A 20,153-nucleotide genomic window follows, 5' to 3' on the forward strand; every position below is an offset into this window, starting at 1 on the left:
GCTTTCTGATATTCCAAGGCACAGTCAAGACTGAAAATGCCTGGCTTAGTGGGTTGGAGGGCTGGAGGATACACTGAGAGGGTGACTTCTGAGTAGAGATCTCAAAAAAGGTGTGAAGAAGGACGCCAAAAGCAGTTTGGGGGCAAACCACCAATGAAAGGTGGAAACCAAGGGAGTTATTCCAGTAACCTCGAATGCCTTAAGTGCCTCCTAACAGTTATTATTCTTTGGGAAACACTGGCCTTAAGTATCTAAGATAACGCCCGTGTCCTCAGACCTGACAGCAGCTGGAACCTCAAAATTCCAACCAACTACAAGGATTTTTTTTTTTTTTTTTAAGAGTTTTCTACTTCCCCCAGGATACTTAAAATCGGACTTGATGAAGGAGAATTTTGCTTGATTGGGGTTTTGGGGACTCCATGTGCTGCATAAAGGGACTGTCCAGTGGATTGGAACTCTTGAGGGGACATGGTGAGGGCAGAGGGCAGGAAAGCAGAAGCCCTCGGTTCAGCTTACTGCATCCTCGGGGTAGAGGTGGGTTTTCTTTATCTCAAGCGCATCCCCGGGAAGGAGCGTGGAGGAAGATGACTCACGGGCACAGCACCATATCTAATTCACACCCTCGGGCTGCTGCAGTGAGGGCGCTTTTCTCTCCCTGTTTATGACTTTTTTGGAAAGTGAGGGGATGGAAGGAGTGAGGGGCTCGATTTGCGGGCTCCTGGTAACGCAGGTCTGGAAACAATAGCAGAGACCGCGTTGATCTTCGTGACTGCATCATGAGACTCTCTGAGGAAGACGTGGATACAAACAGTGACAACATAGCCTGGCCTCCCAGGAAGCCGCAGCCATGCCAAGTGAATCAGTTATCGAGGGTGAACTTTTCCATGGTCTGCCAATTCTGAGAAGTATGCTGAGCTCCCTGCAAACAGCAGCTGCCTCTAATGAACTGCAGTTGCCAGGATCTTCCCACCTCAGGTGGTCGCTGTCCTTCCAGGTGGAGGAGACCTGTGTGCAGGGTTGACCCCTGCCCTGTAGAAGCCTCGGAAGAGCTGCGTTGAGAGAGAAGTTTCCAGATGCTGAAATGGGACTGCCTGTTGGGCTTCTGCCTTGCTCTCCTGTCTCCTTTCCATCTCTGGGTCCCTCCAGGCTGCCCATGGCTTGCTTCTGAGCCCCTTAGGATGCTGTGTCTTTCTGGTTTCCGGGTCCCCTCCCCGCTGCTTGTTGGCCCAGAGATGCCTCGTGTGGCAGGGTGCCCACCCCTCTGCTCCTCCAGCCTGCCTCCTTCCTGGGCAAGCACCACCTTCTCCATATTCTAGCCGCTCAAGCTGTATCTGTGCTAAGCCTCCAGTGACACATAGAGCCACAAAAACAAGTCGATCTCTGACCGATCAGCAAAGGCCCTCCACTCCATCATGCCCCCCGAGACCACGGCTTTTCTCTTCCTGTTCAGTGGAAGCCCCCTGCGTTCCAGGCAGATTTGCTTGCTGTCGTCCAAAGGACGCTCTTCTGCTTGCTTCTGAACCTTGAACTCTTGAGATTCTCCCCACGGGACTGGCTTCCTTTCTTCTCTCTGTTCATCCGTCACTTCCTTTTATGCTCTGTTCAAAATTCACCTCTTCCAGAAAAAAGAAAGATGAAAGGAGAACTGGTGGTTGGAAGGGCTTTGATCAAAGCTGGGCTTATCTAAAAACAGCAGCAAGATAATGCAGCTGGGCTTGTCAGCAATTTCTGGACCAATTTTTTAAGGAAGTGAAGCCTCCTTGATGCTTGAAATTGAGGATTTTTAAGAGACATGCAGAAAATTATTAAGACTTTGATTGCTCAACCCCCTTAGTAGGACTGTGTAGCCCATGATCAATAAAAAACATGGTGAAATGACTTGAAAAGTGAACCCTGAAGAAAATACATATGACATGATTTCTTCTCATTTTCCTCTTTTCTCAATATCAATAAGAAAAAATATAATTTTTATTACTGTGGTAGGTCATTTTAGGTGCTGTTTGATTCTTTTGTTTTCCCCTAGTAAAGAGTGGAATGATTTAGGAAACTCATTCCTCTCTTACGAATAAGATACAGATATTTATAAATAACTTGAAGCTGAAAATTATATATAAAAGCTTGGAAGTTGTAGTGATGATTTGTATTTATTGACTGCCACCCCGGGTCAGTTATCTTTATGTGTAAATTAATTCTCGCATCCTTGCAAGTTAGGTGCCATCCTGATTTTGTCCCCAAAAGGGCCCTGCTGTGCCCTCTGCCTCTTGCCTGTGGAAAGACCTTAGCCTCTGAGGCTGTCCCTGAGTTCCAAAGAGCAAATGTAATCAGAAAAGTGAGAAGACACAGAAATAAAGGAAAAGAGTGAAGCAAGACAAAATAAGGGACTTCAGCTCCTCTTCAAGGGCTGCAGATGATGTTCCGAGCCATATCCTCAGGTTGCTTTGCAGAGTTGGAAGTCCCCAGCAGGTGGAAGAAGTCAGCTGCATGCTGACCCCAAGCACACAGACCCTGGAGGGGTGGCAACCAGAAAGCTGATGTTGACGCTCGATTACCTCACCAGCCAATCAGAAAACCATTCCCGGGCTGCCTCTCCCCGCCTCAGCCTGAAATCCGTCCTGTCTCTCGAGCATGAGCTGCCTTTGCTCCTTGCTCGGCCTTGCAAGACAAGCTGCACCTTCCCTCACCACCACCCAGTGTCAGGAGACTGGCTTTACTGCCCGAGGGTGAGGGGACCCAGGTTTGCTTCAGTAACAACTTATCTGGTGAGGGAGTCTGGTTCAGAGAGGTTAAGTCATTCTTCAAAGCTCACACAAAGCTGGTAAGTGTTAGAAGCCAAACTGGAACCCCCAGTCTCTGGAGGGTCAGAGCATGCTGCCTTCCTGCTTTGGAAGGTTTTCAGACCTAACAGTCTCAAGCCAAGGTGTCAAGGGAAGTTAGATTTGTCTTATCACATTGACATATGTGTAAATGCCTTGCGGGGATTTCCCTGGTGGTCCAGTGACTAACAATCCACCTTGCACTGCAGCGATGTAGGTTTGACCCCACACGCCTCAGAGCAGTGAAGCCCACACCACAACTACTGGGCCCAACGCAGCCAAACAATTTTTTAAAAATGCCTTACTCCTCCATCAGAGGAGAACACCAGACGGTGGGTCAGAGGTGTTCATTCTGTGAACAAATCTTTGTATCACAGGGTCTTCTCTGTGCCAGGAAGCTGGCATAGGTATTGAGATGCAGCAGTGAATAAACCAGAAAAGAAAAACCCTCCCCTCAGGGAACTTACATTCTGATGCAAGGGGAGATAGACAATTGTAAAACAAGTAAATGTATATTAGGTCATGTGGTGGTAAAAGCTAGAGATATAAAGCTCAGAGGGGAGCAAGGGGAAGCAGGAAGGGGGCTTGCAAGTTAGACTCTTTGGTCAGGAAGGACTCCCCGAGAAGGTGACTTTCAGCAAAAACTTGAAAGAGGTCACAGATTTCTGGAGAGCAACGTTTCAGATGGAGAAACAGGAAGAGCAAAGGCCCTGGGGCAGGAGTGTTGAGAGAATAACAAGACCATTGTTCCTGGACCTGAATGAACAAGTATGGGATGTGGTAAGAGGCACCTGGGAGACAGGGTGGGGTCTTGTCAGCCTTTGTAGTGGATTTGGCCTTTACTCTGCTGGAGCTGGGATGCTGTGAGAGTGTTGGGTGTTTCTAAGTTGAGCAGCATCTTACTCCCATTTTTGATTTTAACAGGATCACTCTGGCTGCCCTGCTGGAGTAGGCTGAAGTGGGGAAAAGGCCAGAATTCAGGAGACAAGGTAGGAAGCTTCTGCAGAAAGTCAGATGGGCGGTGATGGTGCCTTGGCCCCAGGAGGGAGGGACAGAGGTGATTGTGGGTATGCATAACGGGAAGGCGGCAGGACTGGGTGCTGTCCTGGATGTGGTTTGTGGTGGCGAGAGATGGGACAAGGATAACTGCCAGGTTTGGGGCTTGACCAGCTGGAGGGATGGAGCTGCCATTTTCTGAGATGAGGAAGACTGTGGAGAAACAGATCTGGGGAAAGTCAGGAGCTTAGTGTTGCCTAGACTAGGTTTGAGGCTCCACCTGGGAATTCAGATGGAGATGCCGATGAGGCTGTGACGTAGGTGGGTCTGGAGTTCAGAGATAGATTGATTTGGGAGTCGGCGTATAAACATGCTTGGGTATGACAAGCCTCACGCTCACAGCCCGGCCGCTGCACAACGAAGGGGCGACATTCCCGTTTCTCCTGGGTGAAGGATGAGGACACGCTCTGGGTTGAACTCTCTCTGCAAAGACTCACATGGCTTAGTCCTAACCCCCAGGGACCTCGGCATGCGACTTGATTGGGAGACAGGGTCCATGCAGAGGTAGTCACGTCAAAATGAGGATTTTATTAGGAAGCACCCCAAGCCAGTGGCACGGGTGTCCTTATAATAAGAAGGGGAAACGCGGACCCAGACGCGCACCTGGGGAGGAGGGCACCCTCCTACGGCCACAGGTCGAGGACCCCCAGAACTGAGGAGGGGGCCCTGAGGAGAGCCTCCTCCAGGACCGTGACAGGGCGCAGGGCCCGCCGACACCTCGGGCCGGGGTCTGCGGCCTCCAGGACCGTGAGTCCGTCGACTTCTGTTGTTTCAGCCTCCCCGTTTGTGCTGCTTTGTTATAGCGGCCCCGGGAAATGACTACAGAGGAAGTATCCTGGACAAGTTACCTCTGGGAAGCAGCCAAACCTTACCATCCATGTAGAGGTGGGTGGAGAAAGAGAAAGCATGGGCTGGGGAGGGAGACAGAGGGAAACGTCCCATCAGAGCTGCTTCCGGTGCTAAACCGGAAGTCTGAGCCCCTGAAATCGATGCTGACCAACTTGCTCTTTGCAATCATATCTGATTAAGAATGTGTGGTTTTCAAGACATAGAAGCAACCCAAATGTCCATCGATGGAGGAATGGGTAAAGAAGATGCGGTACATATATACAAGGGAATATTAGCCAGCCATTAAGAAGAATGAAATAACGTTATTTCCAGCAACGTGGATGGACCTAGACATTATCCTACTAAGTCAAAGAAAGACATATTGTATGACATCGTTTATATGTGGAATCTAAAAGAAATGATGCAAATGAACTTACTTAGAAACGGACTCACAGACTTGGAGAATGAACTTATACAGTGTGTGGGGAGGGATAAGGGAAAAGGAGAGTTGGGGAGTCGGCATGGACATGGATACACTGCTATGTGTAAAATGGATAACCGACAAGGATCTGTATAGCACACGGAGTGGTGGGCAGGATGGGAGGGGACTCTGGGGGAGAATGGGTACATGTATATGCATGGCTGAGTCCCTTGGCTGTTCACCTGAAACCATCACACCATTGTTAATTGGCTATACCTCAATACAAAATAGTTTTTTTTTTATATGTGGTTTTTGAAAAAATGTCTGAAATGATATCTACCTGGGTCCATGTGGGCCTCTCATTAAAAAATGGATTTTTAAAAATTCTTGATCTATATTTGCTGTTCAGTTGGTCTGTCATGTCCGACTCTGCGACCGCATGGACTGCAGGTACAATTTGTACTTTAAGTATTTGTTCATTGCATCTGTCAAGTTGAAGTCTGCTCACGTGACCACACAGATGAACCTGGTATCTTATCTTGCCTTTCAGCTTTTACAGAGGGGTTGAGAGCAAGCTGGTTTCAGAGGATTTAGGAGCTGCCACCGCAGGGAGCTGGAAGGCAGAGAGGTTTTTGTGTCTCTGGCTTTTCAGAGCTCTAAGCTCAAGCGGCATCTGCAGATCTAACTGGAGGAGAAGTGCCCATCTGCTCCCTTCTGCACATGCTGGGCCGGTGGAGCAGAGCGTAGACAAAGGAAGCCAGCCAGGACAGGGCCAAGCCAGCGTCTCCCGTCTGCAAACACTTGAACACGTGCCCGCCACACACACACAGAACAGGATGCATATTTAGAAGCAAGAGCACTTTATAATTAGAAAATAATTGTTACTTCTTTGGGTATTCTTCTTATTAAGAATCTATTAAAAACCCTTTGCTGTTAAGAGGCTCATCAGAAGTACAGTCGGGGAGGCGCTGCTACAAGATGCTGTGAGATATTCACACGGGCTGGGCAGCCCTGAGTCCCAAACCAGACACGCCCGGACAGGATACCAGCGGCAGCAAGTCCTCATCTCTCCGCCATCTCATGAAACCAGCTGTTGAGAGCACAAGTGCGTTTGAATGAGGTGCTCATTTATCATTGTCTGTCTACCTATCATGGGGCTCCACTGCAGAGCCCTTTAGGAGAAGGAGATGCTTCCACTCTGCAGGCACCAGGCACAAAATCCCCAGCTGGACCCACCAGTCCATCCCAGCTGGGTCCTGGGTTGAGTGTTTGTTGTGTTTATAGACCTAACAGCTCACACTTTTGGAGACAGATGGGAAAAAACATAGAACTGGATGTGATGCAAAACAAGCTAGAATAATGGCAACAGGCGTGGGCATTTCTGAGACCTTGGAACAACAAAGAGCCCATGGCACACACACCCTGTTATTTGACTGTGCAAGGAAAGCTGCCTTTCATCTCAGAACAGAAGGTTAGGGTCTGGGTGGCTGGACAGATGGCCACACAGCCCCACAAAGGCCATCCCCAGGAGCACTGGCTCAGACAAACCCCACTGCAGGCACCCCTTCTGTCCCTGGTCCTCCAAATGTTTATAGACAGACGAAATCAGATTCCAGCAAACAATAAAGGCACTTTGAAAAATAATCTGAGCATCCATAAAAGGAGACAGGGACAGCGCCATCCAAGCTTCCCTGTGGGCTGCCTGCAAAATGCCAAATCTGGGAGGAAATCCTTTCCCTTCAACTGACTCCAAGCCCAAATTCAAAGCCAGCTGGAGGGCAGGAGGGTTACTGGATGACCTCGACTTTTCAGTTCGCACCTTTCCAGAGTTTTCTTGAACCCTTGTGTTGATGTTTTTAAAAAATATTTATTTTTCAGCTGTTTCAGGTGTCATTTGCATCACGTGGGATCTCTCCTTGTGGTGCACTGACTCTCTAGTTTTGGGGCAGGGCTCAGCTGCTCTGAGGCATGTGGGATCTTAGTTCCCCAGCCAGGGATCAAATCCACATCCCTGGCCTGGCAGGGCAGATTCTTAACCGCTAGACCATCAGGGAAGTCCCAGTACTGATATTTTTATAGTTACAAATTACCAAAGAGAGGGCCCTCAGGTCACACTCACACTGATGTACACGCACTAACTTCAATCAAAATGTGCCCTGTACCCTGTTACCATGCAACGTTCTAGAACTCCAATGCCAAATACATCTGCAGGCGGCCTCGTAAAAAATGAGCGTTTTGTAATCTGTAGCTGGGGGAATCACGTCAGAAGAAGAGCTGGAGATGGCAGATTTTCTGAAAAGATGAACTGTGACTAGCTGCACTGTTTGCTCCTTCAAATCCCTTTTCAAAACAAAAATCACATCTACATTCTTTTTTTTTTTAGCTAAACCCCATGTGCAGGAGGAGCACTGTTTTCAAGAGGAAGCAGCCAGGAGTCTCTACGGAAGCCTGCTGCACCAGAAGAGGCCGACATGGCAGACCCCCTTTCTCTGTGATCACTGCTGCGTTTCTGCCCTGCCCCAGGCCGCCGCCTCCCAGAATCCAAGGAGCTGGGGGCCTCCTCCAGCCGACCAGCCTGGGGAACTGGAGGTCTCGTTGCTCCCCTCACCATTTCAGGATCCTCCTCCCCATGATCTAGACCACCATGCCCCCAAGTGTGGTCCCCGCCGGCATGCAGATTCCCAGGGAACGTGATGGGAATGCAGCGTCCCAGGCCCCCAGCATCAGAGCCTGCGTTTCCATGAGACCCCAGCATGTTCGTGTCCGTTTTCAATTTGAGGAGCCTCCTCCTCAAAGGAGGTGGCCTAACCATCCTACTAGATACAGTCAGGGAGTGGCTGGATCATCTTACACAACAGCCAGTTATCTGAAAAGGCTGGCATCCTGTAGGGGCTCCTCCTATGTGACCTTCCGGAAAAAGCAAAAGTACGGATATAGTAAAACCACCAGCGGCTCCCAGGAGCAGGGAAGGAGGCAGGAATGGGCGGAGCGCAGAGGATGTTCGGGGCGTTGAGATGGCCCTGGGTGTGCCGCACACATGTCATTATGTGGGTGCCAAAACCCAGACAGTGTGAGCACCAGGCGTGGATGGAAGTGTAAACTATGCACTTGAATGAGTTTGCACGAATCAATATCGGTTCCTCAATCTTAACAAATAGATCACACTCATGTAAGAAGCTAATGATAGGGGGAAACATGGAATGGGGAAGAAGCCATACCAGACGTCTCCACACTTCCCATTCATTTTCCTACACTTAAAACGGCTCTAAAAATAGTCTGTGATTAGACGGTAACAACCTGCTGCTGTGGGGCCTGAGGCCTCCTCATTCTGGGGTAAGCGACCTGTCTTCAGAGCATCTCCGCTTGAAGAGAGATGGGGTCAGCGGGGGCCATTCTGCTCCAAGTTGGGCAGGACCCAGACTGGCAGGAAGGAGCCCGCTTGCCACCCCAAGAGTGAGTGGGAGGTGCTAGAACCCTGTGAGCGTGTGTACCCCAGCCAGGATTTATACACATCTTCTAGAAAAATCCCACATAGGGCAGGCAGTCCTGGGCTTAGGGAGCTTGGGTTTAGAGAGCAAGGTAGAAAGTGTGTTAAACTGGAAGCAGTGCTTATAAGAACAGGGGAAAGACACAGATGAAAATAGTCTGTGCTCCAGGAGACAGATTAGGAAATTACTAAGCCACTAATCCTGAGGGAAGGTGAAATATGGCACGAATTCTGAAGAACAAGTGTCTGGGCGAATACACGCATCTTACACCTTGTATCTAAAGATGAGTTTAATTAAACAGAACGTTTTAATGGGATGTGTGAGCGCTGATGGGAAATGGCCTGACGTTTCGAAAGCCCCCTCCAGCTACAACAGCATCATCTACGTTAGTGCGACAGCTCGACCCAGTGACGGAATTCCCCTTTTCTGTCAGTGTAGTGGTTGGATGCGTCTGGAATCCTCAAGGTTAGAAGGGGGTTGGCAACGGATGGGGCTGTGGACAGACCCTGCAGGGGAGCAAGTCCGCCACACAGCAATCACGTGCAGATACACAGACAGACACATAATGTGAGGTCATGCAAAGGCTACAGAGATGGACTTCATTGAGACTGACAGCGGATCCAGTCTCCCGTAAGTCTGGTCACCAAGCCGGCCCTGAAACCATCTCAGGGAAGACAGCAGGTGATGGCTTTGGAAGCAGCTCGGAGAACAGGAGGTAGGGAAAAAGGATGGTCACGTCACTCTGCAGGCTGTGTGTTCCCTCTGGGGTGTTTTTAGATTTCTACCCATGAGGCGGTGTGCTGCCAAGCCAGCGACCATCAGTTAACAGGAGCCGTTAGCTTCTCTTTGCTGCCAGGCTCCCGGAGGCCGCCTTCTTCGCGGCTGGGGCACTGGGCTGAATCTTGCTCCGCCCGATGCCTGGCTTCTTCTGCTTCTGGCTGTTGTCCTGAAGCGACTTCAACCCCAGCATTTTACAGTACTTGTTACACTGGTGGAGGGCTTTAAACTGATCAATGAAGGTCATGGAACAGTTGCCTTTAAATCCTCTGTACCTGTGAGATTGGGTGGAAGGAAACAATTCTTTTTTAAAAAAAATCAGGACCCTTCACCAGTATTAAAAGAAACATTTCAACAGGGAAACTCATGGTGTGCAGAAAATATATTTTGTTTGTGTGTGTGTGTACTAAGTCACTTCAGTCCTGTCCAACTCCTTGGGATCCCATGGACTGCAGCCCTCCAGGCTCCTCTGTCCGTGGGATTCTGCAGGCAAGCAGACTGGAGTGGCCTGCTGTGCCCTCCCTCCTGGGGATCTTCCCAGTCCAGGGATCGAACCTGCGGCTCTTAAGTCTCCTGCACTGGCAGACGGGTTCTTTACCACTAGCACCACCTGGGAAGCCCATATTTATTCCCGCTGTAGGCCAGAATGGCCAACAGTTGACACAACTACTGATAAAAAATAACAAAACCTGTGCCGTGAAGTAAGGACCACGAGCCATTGGTGTGGGCAGTAAAGACCAAAGACTGTGATGAGACGGGTGTCCCAGGGGCTGACCGTTCTGCTGCGTCAGCATCTTTAAAGTTTTCCTTGGAGGATAATTGCTCTTCAGTGGTGTGCTGGTTTCTGCCGTTCGACACAACTCAGCCGTGAGCATACGTGCATTCCCCCCTCCCGCCCCCGTCGTCCCCTTCTCGTCATCACAGGGCGCTGAGCCGAGTCCACGCCACTGAACCGCCTTCCCACTAGCTCTTCTGCAGGTGGCAGTGTCTACATGTCAGAGCTGCGCTCAGTCCGCCCCGCCCTCTCCTCCCCCTGCTGTGCCCACGGCTCCACTCCCCGCATCCCGGGCTCTCTACTCCTGCTCTGCACACGGGGTCCTCAGTGCCATTTCCCCAGATTCCACACAGAGCCCTTTTCTTTTTAGTCGGAGTGACCAGTGCTGGACCATCTCCATAAAAATCTGAAGATCTCTTGGTGATCTGAATCACCCCTCCATCCCACCCAGAGGTTCTGAATGAAGACATCTTGGAACTTTGGGGCTGGAAGAAATTGAATTTAGACCCTGGAGAAGGAAATGGATGGCAACCCACTCCAGTATTCTTGCCTGCAGAATCCCATGGACAGAGAAGCCTGGCAGGCTACAGTCCATGGGGTCACAAGAGTTGGACACGACTCGGCGACTAAACCACCAACCACTTGTCACTGAAGGAGTGCAGGCTGAGAGCCTGGGGGGCCAGCCTAAGACAACAAAGCAAGTGGGTACGGCCCTCAGAGTCTCCCCACCACAGACGGGCTCTCTCCTGTGACGCTGCACCTTCTCCCCGGGAGGAGAAGAACCTGGGCCTTTGTGTCTGGCAGCTCCCAGAGGGACCATGCCAGCCTCCAGCCTGGAGTGGTCTTGGGGCTCTTCCTCTTGGCTGGGACATTTCACGTTCAAATTGTCAAAGACTATGCTCTTACAATTTGGTCGTGGGAGGTGAGTGTCCTCCTGGATGGACAATTCCCCAGGCCCCCACAGCCCCCTAAAATCCAGCAAGAAAGAGGGCTGAAGGGCTGCTGAGAGGAGGATGAAAGGAGAAAATCCATACAAACCACCCCAGGGCAGTGCATGACACGCAGAGGATGCTATTCCATTGATGTCGGCCAGGCTGTGTTATAATTGTCAGTGTTCTAACTGGTGTAGCTGGTGGGGGCTTTGTGTGGAGGCGATGCTGGAGCCGAGATGGAAGGATTTGAGATCTGCTGAGGGAGGCAGGGGCGTGGGTGGCAGAGGAGACCATCGACAATTCACAGGGCCCATAAACTGAGAACACGGGTTCCCTGGGCAGTAATTAAGACTTTCAAGATGACAACAGTGGAACGTGCGTTAAACGAAGCTCAGCACCCCTCTGAGTGTGGGGACTTGTGTGACTGCACAGGCTGCCTGCCTAGGGAACTGGTCCTGCTGGGTGTGAGCGAGTTCTGGCCGAGTTTGATTAATCGGGCCAAACACAGATCAGCAGAAGGAAGTCTGCAAGGGCTGGCTTCATGCTGAGTCTATAGCTAATATGATTCAAGAAGCTGGGCCTCCTTCATTTGCGGGCAGAAACCATGAAGGACAACAAACCCGAAATGAATGGGCTGGGACTGGCGTGTTCTTCCCCAGGAAATCCAAGCTGGGTTTTAAACTGTTCAGGGCGTGATAGGTTTCTTTTTATTTCTGAAGCCGAAGCATCAGTGAGTCGTTCCATCCAGCCTGCCCCTTCTTCCTCCCTGTGGGGGGAACGGCTCTTCCCTGCCTCCCTGAGGGCCCATAGTCTATTTTCTTGTGAAAAATGACTCAGTTTTTAAAAGCCAAGCTCCTCCATTGAAAGAAAAGTCAGCCCAAGACAGGTGCTGACTCTAGCAGGGTAGGGAAAAAAAAAAAAATGCCACTGCCAACCATGTCATCCGGCCTGAGTTTCCATGGTGCCTGAACATCCATCCCCTGGAGGGATGCAAGGCCCCCTGGACCTGTGACTGTCAGATAGGATGCTTGTCTCATGCTGATAAACTGAGCTTCCCAGACAAACTGGGGTTATCTAAAGCCAAGGGCAGCTTCCCTCATTAAGCACGTTGGGAACAAGTCACAGTCATCTGTCTAAGGCGGTCTTGAGGCTTGCTTGAAAACACTGACAATACCTACTCTCTGCAGAGAAGAATCACTAGTTCATACTGTGACCTCCCAGAAAATTCGCTAGTCGCTTAAGCCCAACCTGGCAGCCGAGTTCGTGATGCTGTGAAACAAGCAAGCCCTTATAGCGATCTAACGGTTCCCACCTCTGAACGGGAAATGGCTGAGTCCGAACAAAGGAGCGCGACTTCTGGTCACCCTGGCTCGGTCGGCCTTCTTGAGCAGCCCCTGGGAGCCCAGCTATCTTCCCAGGAATCTCTAACCTTCTTTAGAGTCCTCGGGGACAGTCAGAGTAGGCAGCAGAGACTGGGGCTGATTTTACCTGCAGAAGGCCATGTGCAGGCAGGGCTTGAGTGAAGGCAGCTTTGCTCAATCAAGGAGCCCCTTACTCAGCCCCCAGCTCCCTTCAAGCCCCAGCTTGAGTGCACTTCTGTGGAGCCTCCCTGGCCCTCTGACACCCTGAGAAGACATCTCTCCAAACTTTCCTTCTATCTCTGTGAGAAGTACGACCAGGTCTCAGAATTCAGGTACCCCTTTCTGTCTACAGACTGATCTCTCCCAGGATGCTATTTATGCTCAGAATACCTGTCCAGGGGAGGCTTTCCAATAAAGTTCCAGGGAACGGATGAATGGATGCTGGCCCCAACCTTAGAGCTAACTCATCTCAGCCCAGGGTGTCTCCAGATCCCATTGCTAAACTTCCCATTCTCTCTCCATCTAACTTTGGACCCTCACCTGGGCCTCCTGGGTAATATAGGATGTCCCACCCCAGCCATCTCAGTTTATCTATTTTTGCGGCCTAGCATCTGCAGGATTAAAAGCCTGTCTCCTTTCACAATTTGGTCTCTATCTCAGCCAGGGATGCTGGGCTTCTATTTGACCTCCTATTCTCTCAGATATAGTTGCTTAGGAGAAAAATAAGCAAAATTAAAAAAAAAAAAAGACTTAGTGGCTTAGGGGAAAAATAGGGCCATATTCTTTGTGTTTTTAGACTGGTGAACCCAGGGTTTTTCAAAGGACACGAGGTCAATCACAGCAAGCAGCTGTACACCCAAGAAGTAGGAAGTACAAGCTCTCCTGCTTGGGGTCCACCTTGCACGTCACGTGTGCCAAACGCCACCCTCAGGACTGGGGGACCACACCTCTCTCATCACGCCGCCTCCCTCATCAGGTCCCCGCTGCAGACCCTTGCCACTGTTGTTCTTGTTGGATGGATGTAGTGGGGTAAATAGTATCCCCCTAAGGTCATGTCCTTCCTAGAGCTTCAGAATAGAGCTTTATTCAGAAATAGTGGCATGGCAGATGCCATCAAGATCAGGTCATTCCGGGGAAGAGCGGGACCTTGATCCAATATTCCTGGTGTCTATTGAGAAGATACAGACACTGGGAGAGCAGCAAGGCAGGCAGAGATGGGGGCCACACACCTACAAGTCAAGGAATGCCGAGGATGGCAATGACTCTGGATGAAGGAGAGGAGGGGACATTCTCCCTCAGGGCTCCAGGAGAAACCAACGCTGCCCATGCCCCGATTCTGAACTTTCAGCCTTCACAGCCGGGAAAGGACACATTTCTATTGTTTTAAGCTCCCTGGTTTGTGGTTGACTCATTATGGAAGCCCAAGGAATCTAACACAAAGGAAAAAAAATAACCTTGCATTTGAGAACTCTCTCACACATTTCTACTTTTAGACACCTTAGCCCTATTGAACTTTATTAACTGAATCTTTTTTATCCTTATCCTCAAATCAGTATAATTTTCTAGTCCGTCACTTTAGCTCATCCATCTTCTCTCATGATCTCCAGGCATGGAGCAATTAATTTATTCTGCTGAACATCATCTGATAGTCTTTTCTTAAATATCTTGCTCCTTGGATGGAAGTGGGGCATAAAGATCACTCAAGGGCCTTGTTCACGTGCTGGTTTGGATTCAGTAGGTCTGGGGTGGGGTCCGAAATCCCACATTTCTATTAATAACTAGCTCTGAACCCCACTTGATGCCATTGGTTCGGGGTCCCCTCTGGAGGAGCAAGGAGATGATAAACTAAAGTGCGAATGATCTCATATCATCCTTAACTTCAGAAACATCTTCAAATTGGAACACAGATCTCTTTCCTTCCTGACATTTCCTCATAAAAATCACACTGTCATGATCCACTTCCAGAGGAGCTAGGAAGCTATTTATTTCTATATCCTGCCTTTACTCCACACAGACTTAATCCACGTTTCACCATTTAGTAATATGTTGGCTGTGGGTCTGTCATGAATGGCTTTTACCATGTTGAGCAACGTTCCCTGCATACCCACTTTGGCAAGAGTTTCTTTTTAATCATGAAGGATACTGAATTTTATCAAACGCTTTTTCTGCATCTATGATCATGTGTCTTTCTTTTGTCTGACACTGACTCATTTGCATATGCTGAGCCATGCTTGTGACCCTGGGATGACCCCAACTTGATCATGGTGCCTGATCCTCCTGCTGGGTTGTGGGATTTGCTTGGCTAGCATTTCGTTGAGGGTTACACAGATTAGTTCAACACTTCCTATGTGTGGGAATCATGCTAGGCTGACTTCCTGCTTAAAAACAATTCCTCTCTCCTTTCATGTTGATTATGGATGGTGCGGCCGTCCAGACTCATGCCAAGTTGACAGCAGAGCCGGCTTCTCCTTCGACTTAGCAGGACTTCTCTGTGCAACTTTCTGCCTCCAGACACCTGGAGACGGGAGAGGGTGGAGCCAAGCTGCAGAAACCGCCACCCCTGGCTGCGGGGAAGAAATCAAGGTTCTTGTCGGGTTTAATAAAGGACTCGTCTAAAGACAACGTGGCGAGACAAGAAAAACCTACAGAGAATTCCCACAGGTTGGTAACCCCTGTAGAGGCCAGCCAGAGCTATTTATAACAGAGGCTTTAGTTTGAGAGCCTTTCTGAAGAAGGGTTTAATTTATAAGGAATGGCTAGGAGGACATGATGGAGAAGGGAATGGCACCCCACTCCAGTGTTCTTGCCTGGAGAATCCTGTGGACGGAGGAGCCTGGTGGGCTGCCATCTATGGGGTCGCACAGAGTCGGACATGACTGAAGCGACTTAGCATGTATGCACGCATTGGAGAAGGAAAAGGCAATCCACTCCAGTGTTCTTGCCTGGAGAATCCTGTGGACGGAGGAGCCTGGTGGGCTGCCGTCTATGGGGTCGCACAGAGTCGGACACGACTGAAGCGACTTGGCAGCAGCAGCAAGAGGACATGACACGCAGGATGAGGATGTGGGGGAAGAACTGAAATAAGCCCCCAGTTGGAGGCAGGGAAGGGTCTGTGTGTGAAATGGAACCAGAGCTGGGTGTACAAACAGGAGAACAGACTGTCGCCCGTGTGTAAAAGGAGGGACACTAGGGGGTGCCCGCGGGAACCATCTAGAGATGCCTGCGGTCATCAACACCCTCCATGTCTTCACACGTGTTCCTTTGCGTCTTCACCAGACAGCATCTGCGTGGCAGACACTGCAGGGGGGTTAAACAGGATCAAATAAAGGTTTGTGACTCTTTCCAGAAAGCTGGCTATTTTGCATAGGAAAGAGAAATATGAACAAATAAAAAATATTATGCTGTGATAAAGGGCTGGGTAAGGCAGGGATACGATTTTCCCCCCACTGCCTGGTGGGTTCTAAGGCTGTCTCATGGAGGAATAAGAGTTCTGGCTTTATTTGGCAAGGGGATGGGTAAGAGTTTGGAGAATGTTCTGAGCAAAAGCAGGCATCCTGGGGAGATTCGAGGCCAGAGGCCACTTGTGGGAGGTCATAAGCCACCCTATGTTGTTCATCCTGTGAGTAGTCAGTGCTTCCCAAAGTATGCTGCAAGAGTTTCACAAGATGCTTAAAAAAAAAAAAAATCTGGTGTAAATATTATGAAAAATGCCGTATAATCTCTCTCCTTGCCTCCTTGGGCTCTCGAACTACACACCGGCTCTTTAAAGACCCTGTGAAGTCTCACTAAGGAAACTACCTACATTTATCCAAGTCGGGGTTTCCCCAAACTCTTTGCCAACGGCAATCTTGTTTTCACATGACCGCTGTGACAAATGCTGCCGCACAAGCCCTGGGTTCTTTGAGGGTGCGGATGGGAGGTTCAGACGGTAAAGAATCCGCCTGCGATGCACCAGACCTGGGTCCGATCCCTGGGTTGGGAAGATCCCCTGGAGGAGGAAATGGCAACCCGCTCCGGTATTCTTGCCTGGAGAATCCCATGGACCGAGGAGCCTGGTGGGCTGCAGTCCACGGGGTCGCAGAGTCGGACACGACTGTGACGACAGCACACACACGTGTAACCAAGCCGGACCCGTCTCCCAGGCGTTGCACTTCCCTCCGGACCTCAGCCCCGCCCGCGCACACACCTCGTCCCGCCCCCTCCCCCCCTCTCAGAGCCCCCGGGGTCGTTCCTGCTTCTCGCGGCCCGGCCCGGGGCCTCCCCCGGCCTCCCGGGTGTCCCTGAGCTCACCGCCACACAGGCGGGCTGCTTCCCTCCGGGGCCGCCCACTCGCAGCCCTTCTGGCGCCGCCGCAGCCTCCCTCAGGCCGCCGCTAAAGCAAGGCCACGCCGCCTCCGTGGAGAGCAGGCCCGCGCTGTCTTTCCTGACACCCGACCCCGGCCGGGGGGAAAGCGGAGCGCGCAGAGGGGAAAGCGGGCGGCAGCCGCCCACTGTCCGGTTCTCTGCTGCTGGCGGGGGCGGCGAGTAGCCGCGCTCACGAGGTGCCCGTGCCGACGGGCTTCATTCAAAGGGACCCCAGGCCAGGGGGGCGTCTGTGATGGGAGCGCTGGGGATGAGCCAGCAGAGCCTGGGGCGGGGGGGCAGCCATCTACTCTGGGTCCATTCGTGAGGCCATGAGTACGGTCCCCACCAAGCCGGGGCTCCAGGAGAGCCAAGGAGGGGACCATACCGGGGATGAGACGCTCACGGGGCGTCACACCGACGCCAGGAGATCCTGGTTCCCTAAGGGAACTGCCCTGGCCATGCGTCCGCCGTGACACAGGGGCCTTGTCCCCCCACGGCCGCCCCTCTGCAAGAACGAGCCGTTCGTGATTCTGCCCAGCCCTGGCTCCTGGGTCGGGGACTCTGACACATGCTGCGATCCTGCAGGCCTGACACTGGCTGACGGCCTGGTGGCCACAGACAGGGGGTCGTCTGTGCCTATTCATAGCGACCCTAGTTTGGTTCAAGGCTCATTGCCTCGGAAGAAATCTGTCCAGGGTACTTTTCTTTGTCTTTCACCAACATGAAGCGCGCTTTGGGGCAGATTACACGAGACAAAAGCGTTGGCTCTGCCGCCCTCTGCTGGCTGGACTGCAATACTGCCTTCTCCCCAGAAACTGGGCGGGCTGGGTGTGTGTTTGCAGGACCCACTGAGACAGGTGCTGCTCTGTCCCCAACAGGTGTTGGTTTACACCGATTTTTATTTGATTAGGTTAAATTTTCCGAGTCTCAAATTATGGAATTAGGCATGTTTCCTTCTCGCCCTTCAGAGAACTCTAAATGTCTGAGCAATTTTCAAATCAGAAATATGTTCGACAGTGGGGTTAGTATCTTTGGTCTGCCCAGAAGATGGATTATTAGATGTTGAAACAATCCGACTTGCCACACGTTGTAACATGAAGTTTTGGAACTCAACATTGCTGAAGGAGTGTGGGTATTAAGTATTCCAGGAGAATATTCCATGCTTCAGTGTTAAGGATCATACCACCAGGTAAAGTTGCATTAGAATAAGTCATGGTGGTCCCCTCTTTTATAATATTATAAATGATCTTAAAATAGTTTCACACCTCCTGGCTTCACTAAACAAGAGAATAAGCCAGGTCTCATTTACTGAGGTGTCTACAGCCAAATACATGATTCAGGTTGAGACATAGGGAATCTCTTTTAATGAGCTAGTAGTTCCTCTTTCTGCGAAAGATCCTGACCACCAGACAAAAAAGTGTGGAGCCTAAATTTGGGAGATGTTTTAAATTTCTGGTTTAAAGTTATTATTGATCATTATTAAAGTCAGATTTGCCTCATCACTGTTTCTCCTGCCCATGTCTGGTGTTCTTTTCAACGTGATGAAAAGAACGTGAGTGATGATGCCCACACGGAGCGCTGCTTCTCAGGATGGGGGCACCCGTGCCCAGACTGCAGGAGAGCAGGTGAATGCGCTGTCTCCCGCACGGATGCAGGAAGCCTGCCCTGGCGGCTTGCTAGGAATAAAGAGAAGGTGCCTGGCCACGTCGCCTGCTCTCTGGAGCCTCCAACACCTGCCAGGCTCCCCAGCCTCTCTCCCCCCCATTCGAGATTGTGTCCCACCCAGACTTCTGTCTAAGCTGCCTTTGTGCTTGAAACCCTTCCCCGAATCTCTCGCGTTGACTGCCCGGGCTCCCGTCTGCAGCTCTGACTTTCCCTCGAGTTCCTTCAGCGGAATCTCGCCTCCTGGCCCCGGGGACCCCTTGAGGCCTGTGATCAGGCAGCCCCCTTCCCCTGCACCTCCTGCTCTGTCCTTGGGAAGAAAGATGATGGGATGGACACAGCCCCCAGGGACCTCCACAAAGAGACCTCCCAAACCCCGCGCCTTGTACTCTGGTGAGAGAAGATTCCTCTTCTGCTGGTTTTTCAAGCTGAGCTAAGAAACATTTCTTTAAAGAAAAAAAAATGTGCAAAAGTTTAAATAAAAAGTTTTTAAAGACACAATGGACAAGATGATTTAATATCCCTAATATCTAACATTTCTCAGACGTTTCAGAATTCCCTTCTCTCCCACCCCCTCTTCAGGGAGGAGGCAATAAGTAACACTTAAGAGACAACATTTTGCACTGGACTCCAGCTCTCGGCTCTAATGGGTGCTGGGCATCTGTCCCAGGCCAGACAAGTCACATTAAAGCTGAGAACAAAACCAAAGGGATCGGATTTCTTTTATAAATTACAAGGGAAAAAAAATATGGTCCAGGTTCCTGGAAGCTGTTAAGATGCTTTTTAAAAGATGTCTTAAATCACTACTCTTATGCTTGTCTGAGTTTTTGAAACTTCTTGGGCAGCTTTCTGCTGTTCTGGTGGAAAGTGGTTCCAAATACTGGTATGGAATTTGCCTACGCTGATGTCAGGCTGGGGCATGAGCCGGGGAAGGAAACCAGTGTTTATCAAGCACGTACTGAGCCTCAGGGACAGGATGCAGATGAGCTGGGGAGTCCCCGGGACCACCCTGGGTCCCCAATTCTGTGCATCAGTGGCTTTGAGAACATCAGGCCTCACATCCACAGAGCTGGTGAGACAAGAACCCGGCATTCAAAGCAGGTCTGCGTGACGCCTGGATCTGCCGTATCCTACAAAGGACGTGATGCCTGTGAAGGAAAGCTCTAACTTGGGAAATTCTTCTGAGGCCCAGGAAAATCTCTTCGTGAATAGGGGCACCATACATTTTCTAAGTGGAGAAACTTGCTCAGGACAAATACCTAGACCGGATGCTAGGGTGGCAGGCATGAAATGATGCTGTCCCGGGCAAACCAGGACGCACTGTCGTCCCTTTCATCACTTGGGCCAAATGTCTCTGACGCCAAGAAGCAAGGTTACCAATAGGAGAATCAGAAGTAGGTGGCAAGACCAAGATCTGAACCCGTGTCTTTTTTTAAGAAAATCCCTGCCCTCACTACTGCATCATACCCCCTCCCCCACGACATACGCTCCTGACAAGCCCATGGCCAGGACCCACGTGCCTGACTCGTAGAGAGCTCCGGTCAGCAGTGGGGGTGCAGCACGGAGGATCGCCCTACCGCAAAGTGCTATCATCCTGAGCAGGAACAGAGTCAAGCTGCATCTTTGTTCTAAAACCAAATTGAAAGCTTCTGTGTAGTTGTCGAGAACTTCATGAATCAGACTTGTTGATCTGGAG

At 50.6% G+C, this 20,153-nt stretch overlaps 1 protein-coding gene across 3 annotated transcripts in view; it reads right to left on the reverse strand.

The window, feature by feature from the left end:
* Positions 1-8,880: 8,880 nt before the first annotated feature.
* The window catches only part of ALPK2 (alpha kinase 2), a 139,108-nt gene continuing 127,835 nt past the window's right edge, over positions 8,881-20,153 (reverse strand). For all 3 annotated transcript variants that reach the window (XM_043444041.1, XM_043444043.1, XM_043444042.1), the window contains one exon: positions 8,881-9,658. In XM_043444041.1, the coding sequence (XP_043299976.1) occupies positions 9,442-9,658 (217 nt within the window). In that variant the 3' untranslated portion in view covers positions 8,881-9,441. The remainder of the gene's footprint in view (positions 9,659-20,153) is intronic.

Source organism: Cervus canadensis, chromosome 23 (genome assembly GCF_019320065.1).
Source record: "Cervus canadensis isolate Bull #8, Minnesota chromosome 23, ASM1932006v1, whole genome shotgun sequence".
NCBI classification, from domain to species: Eukaryota; Metazoa; Chordata; class Mammalia; order Artiodactyla; family Cervidae; genus Cervus; species Cervus canadensis.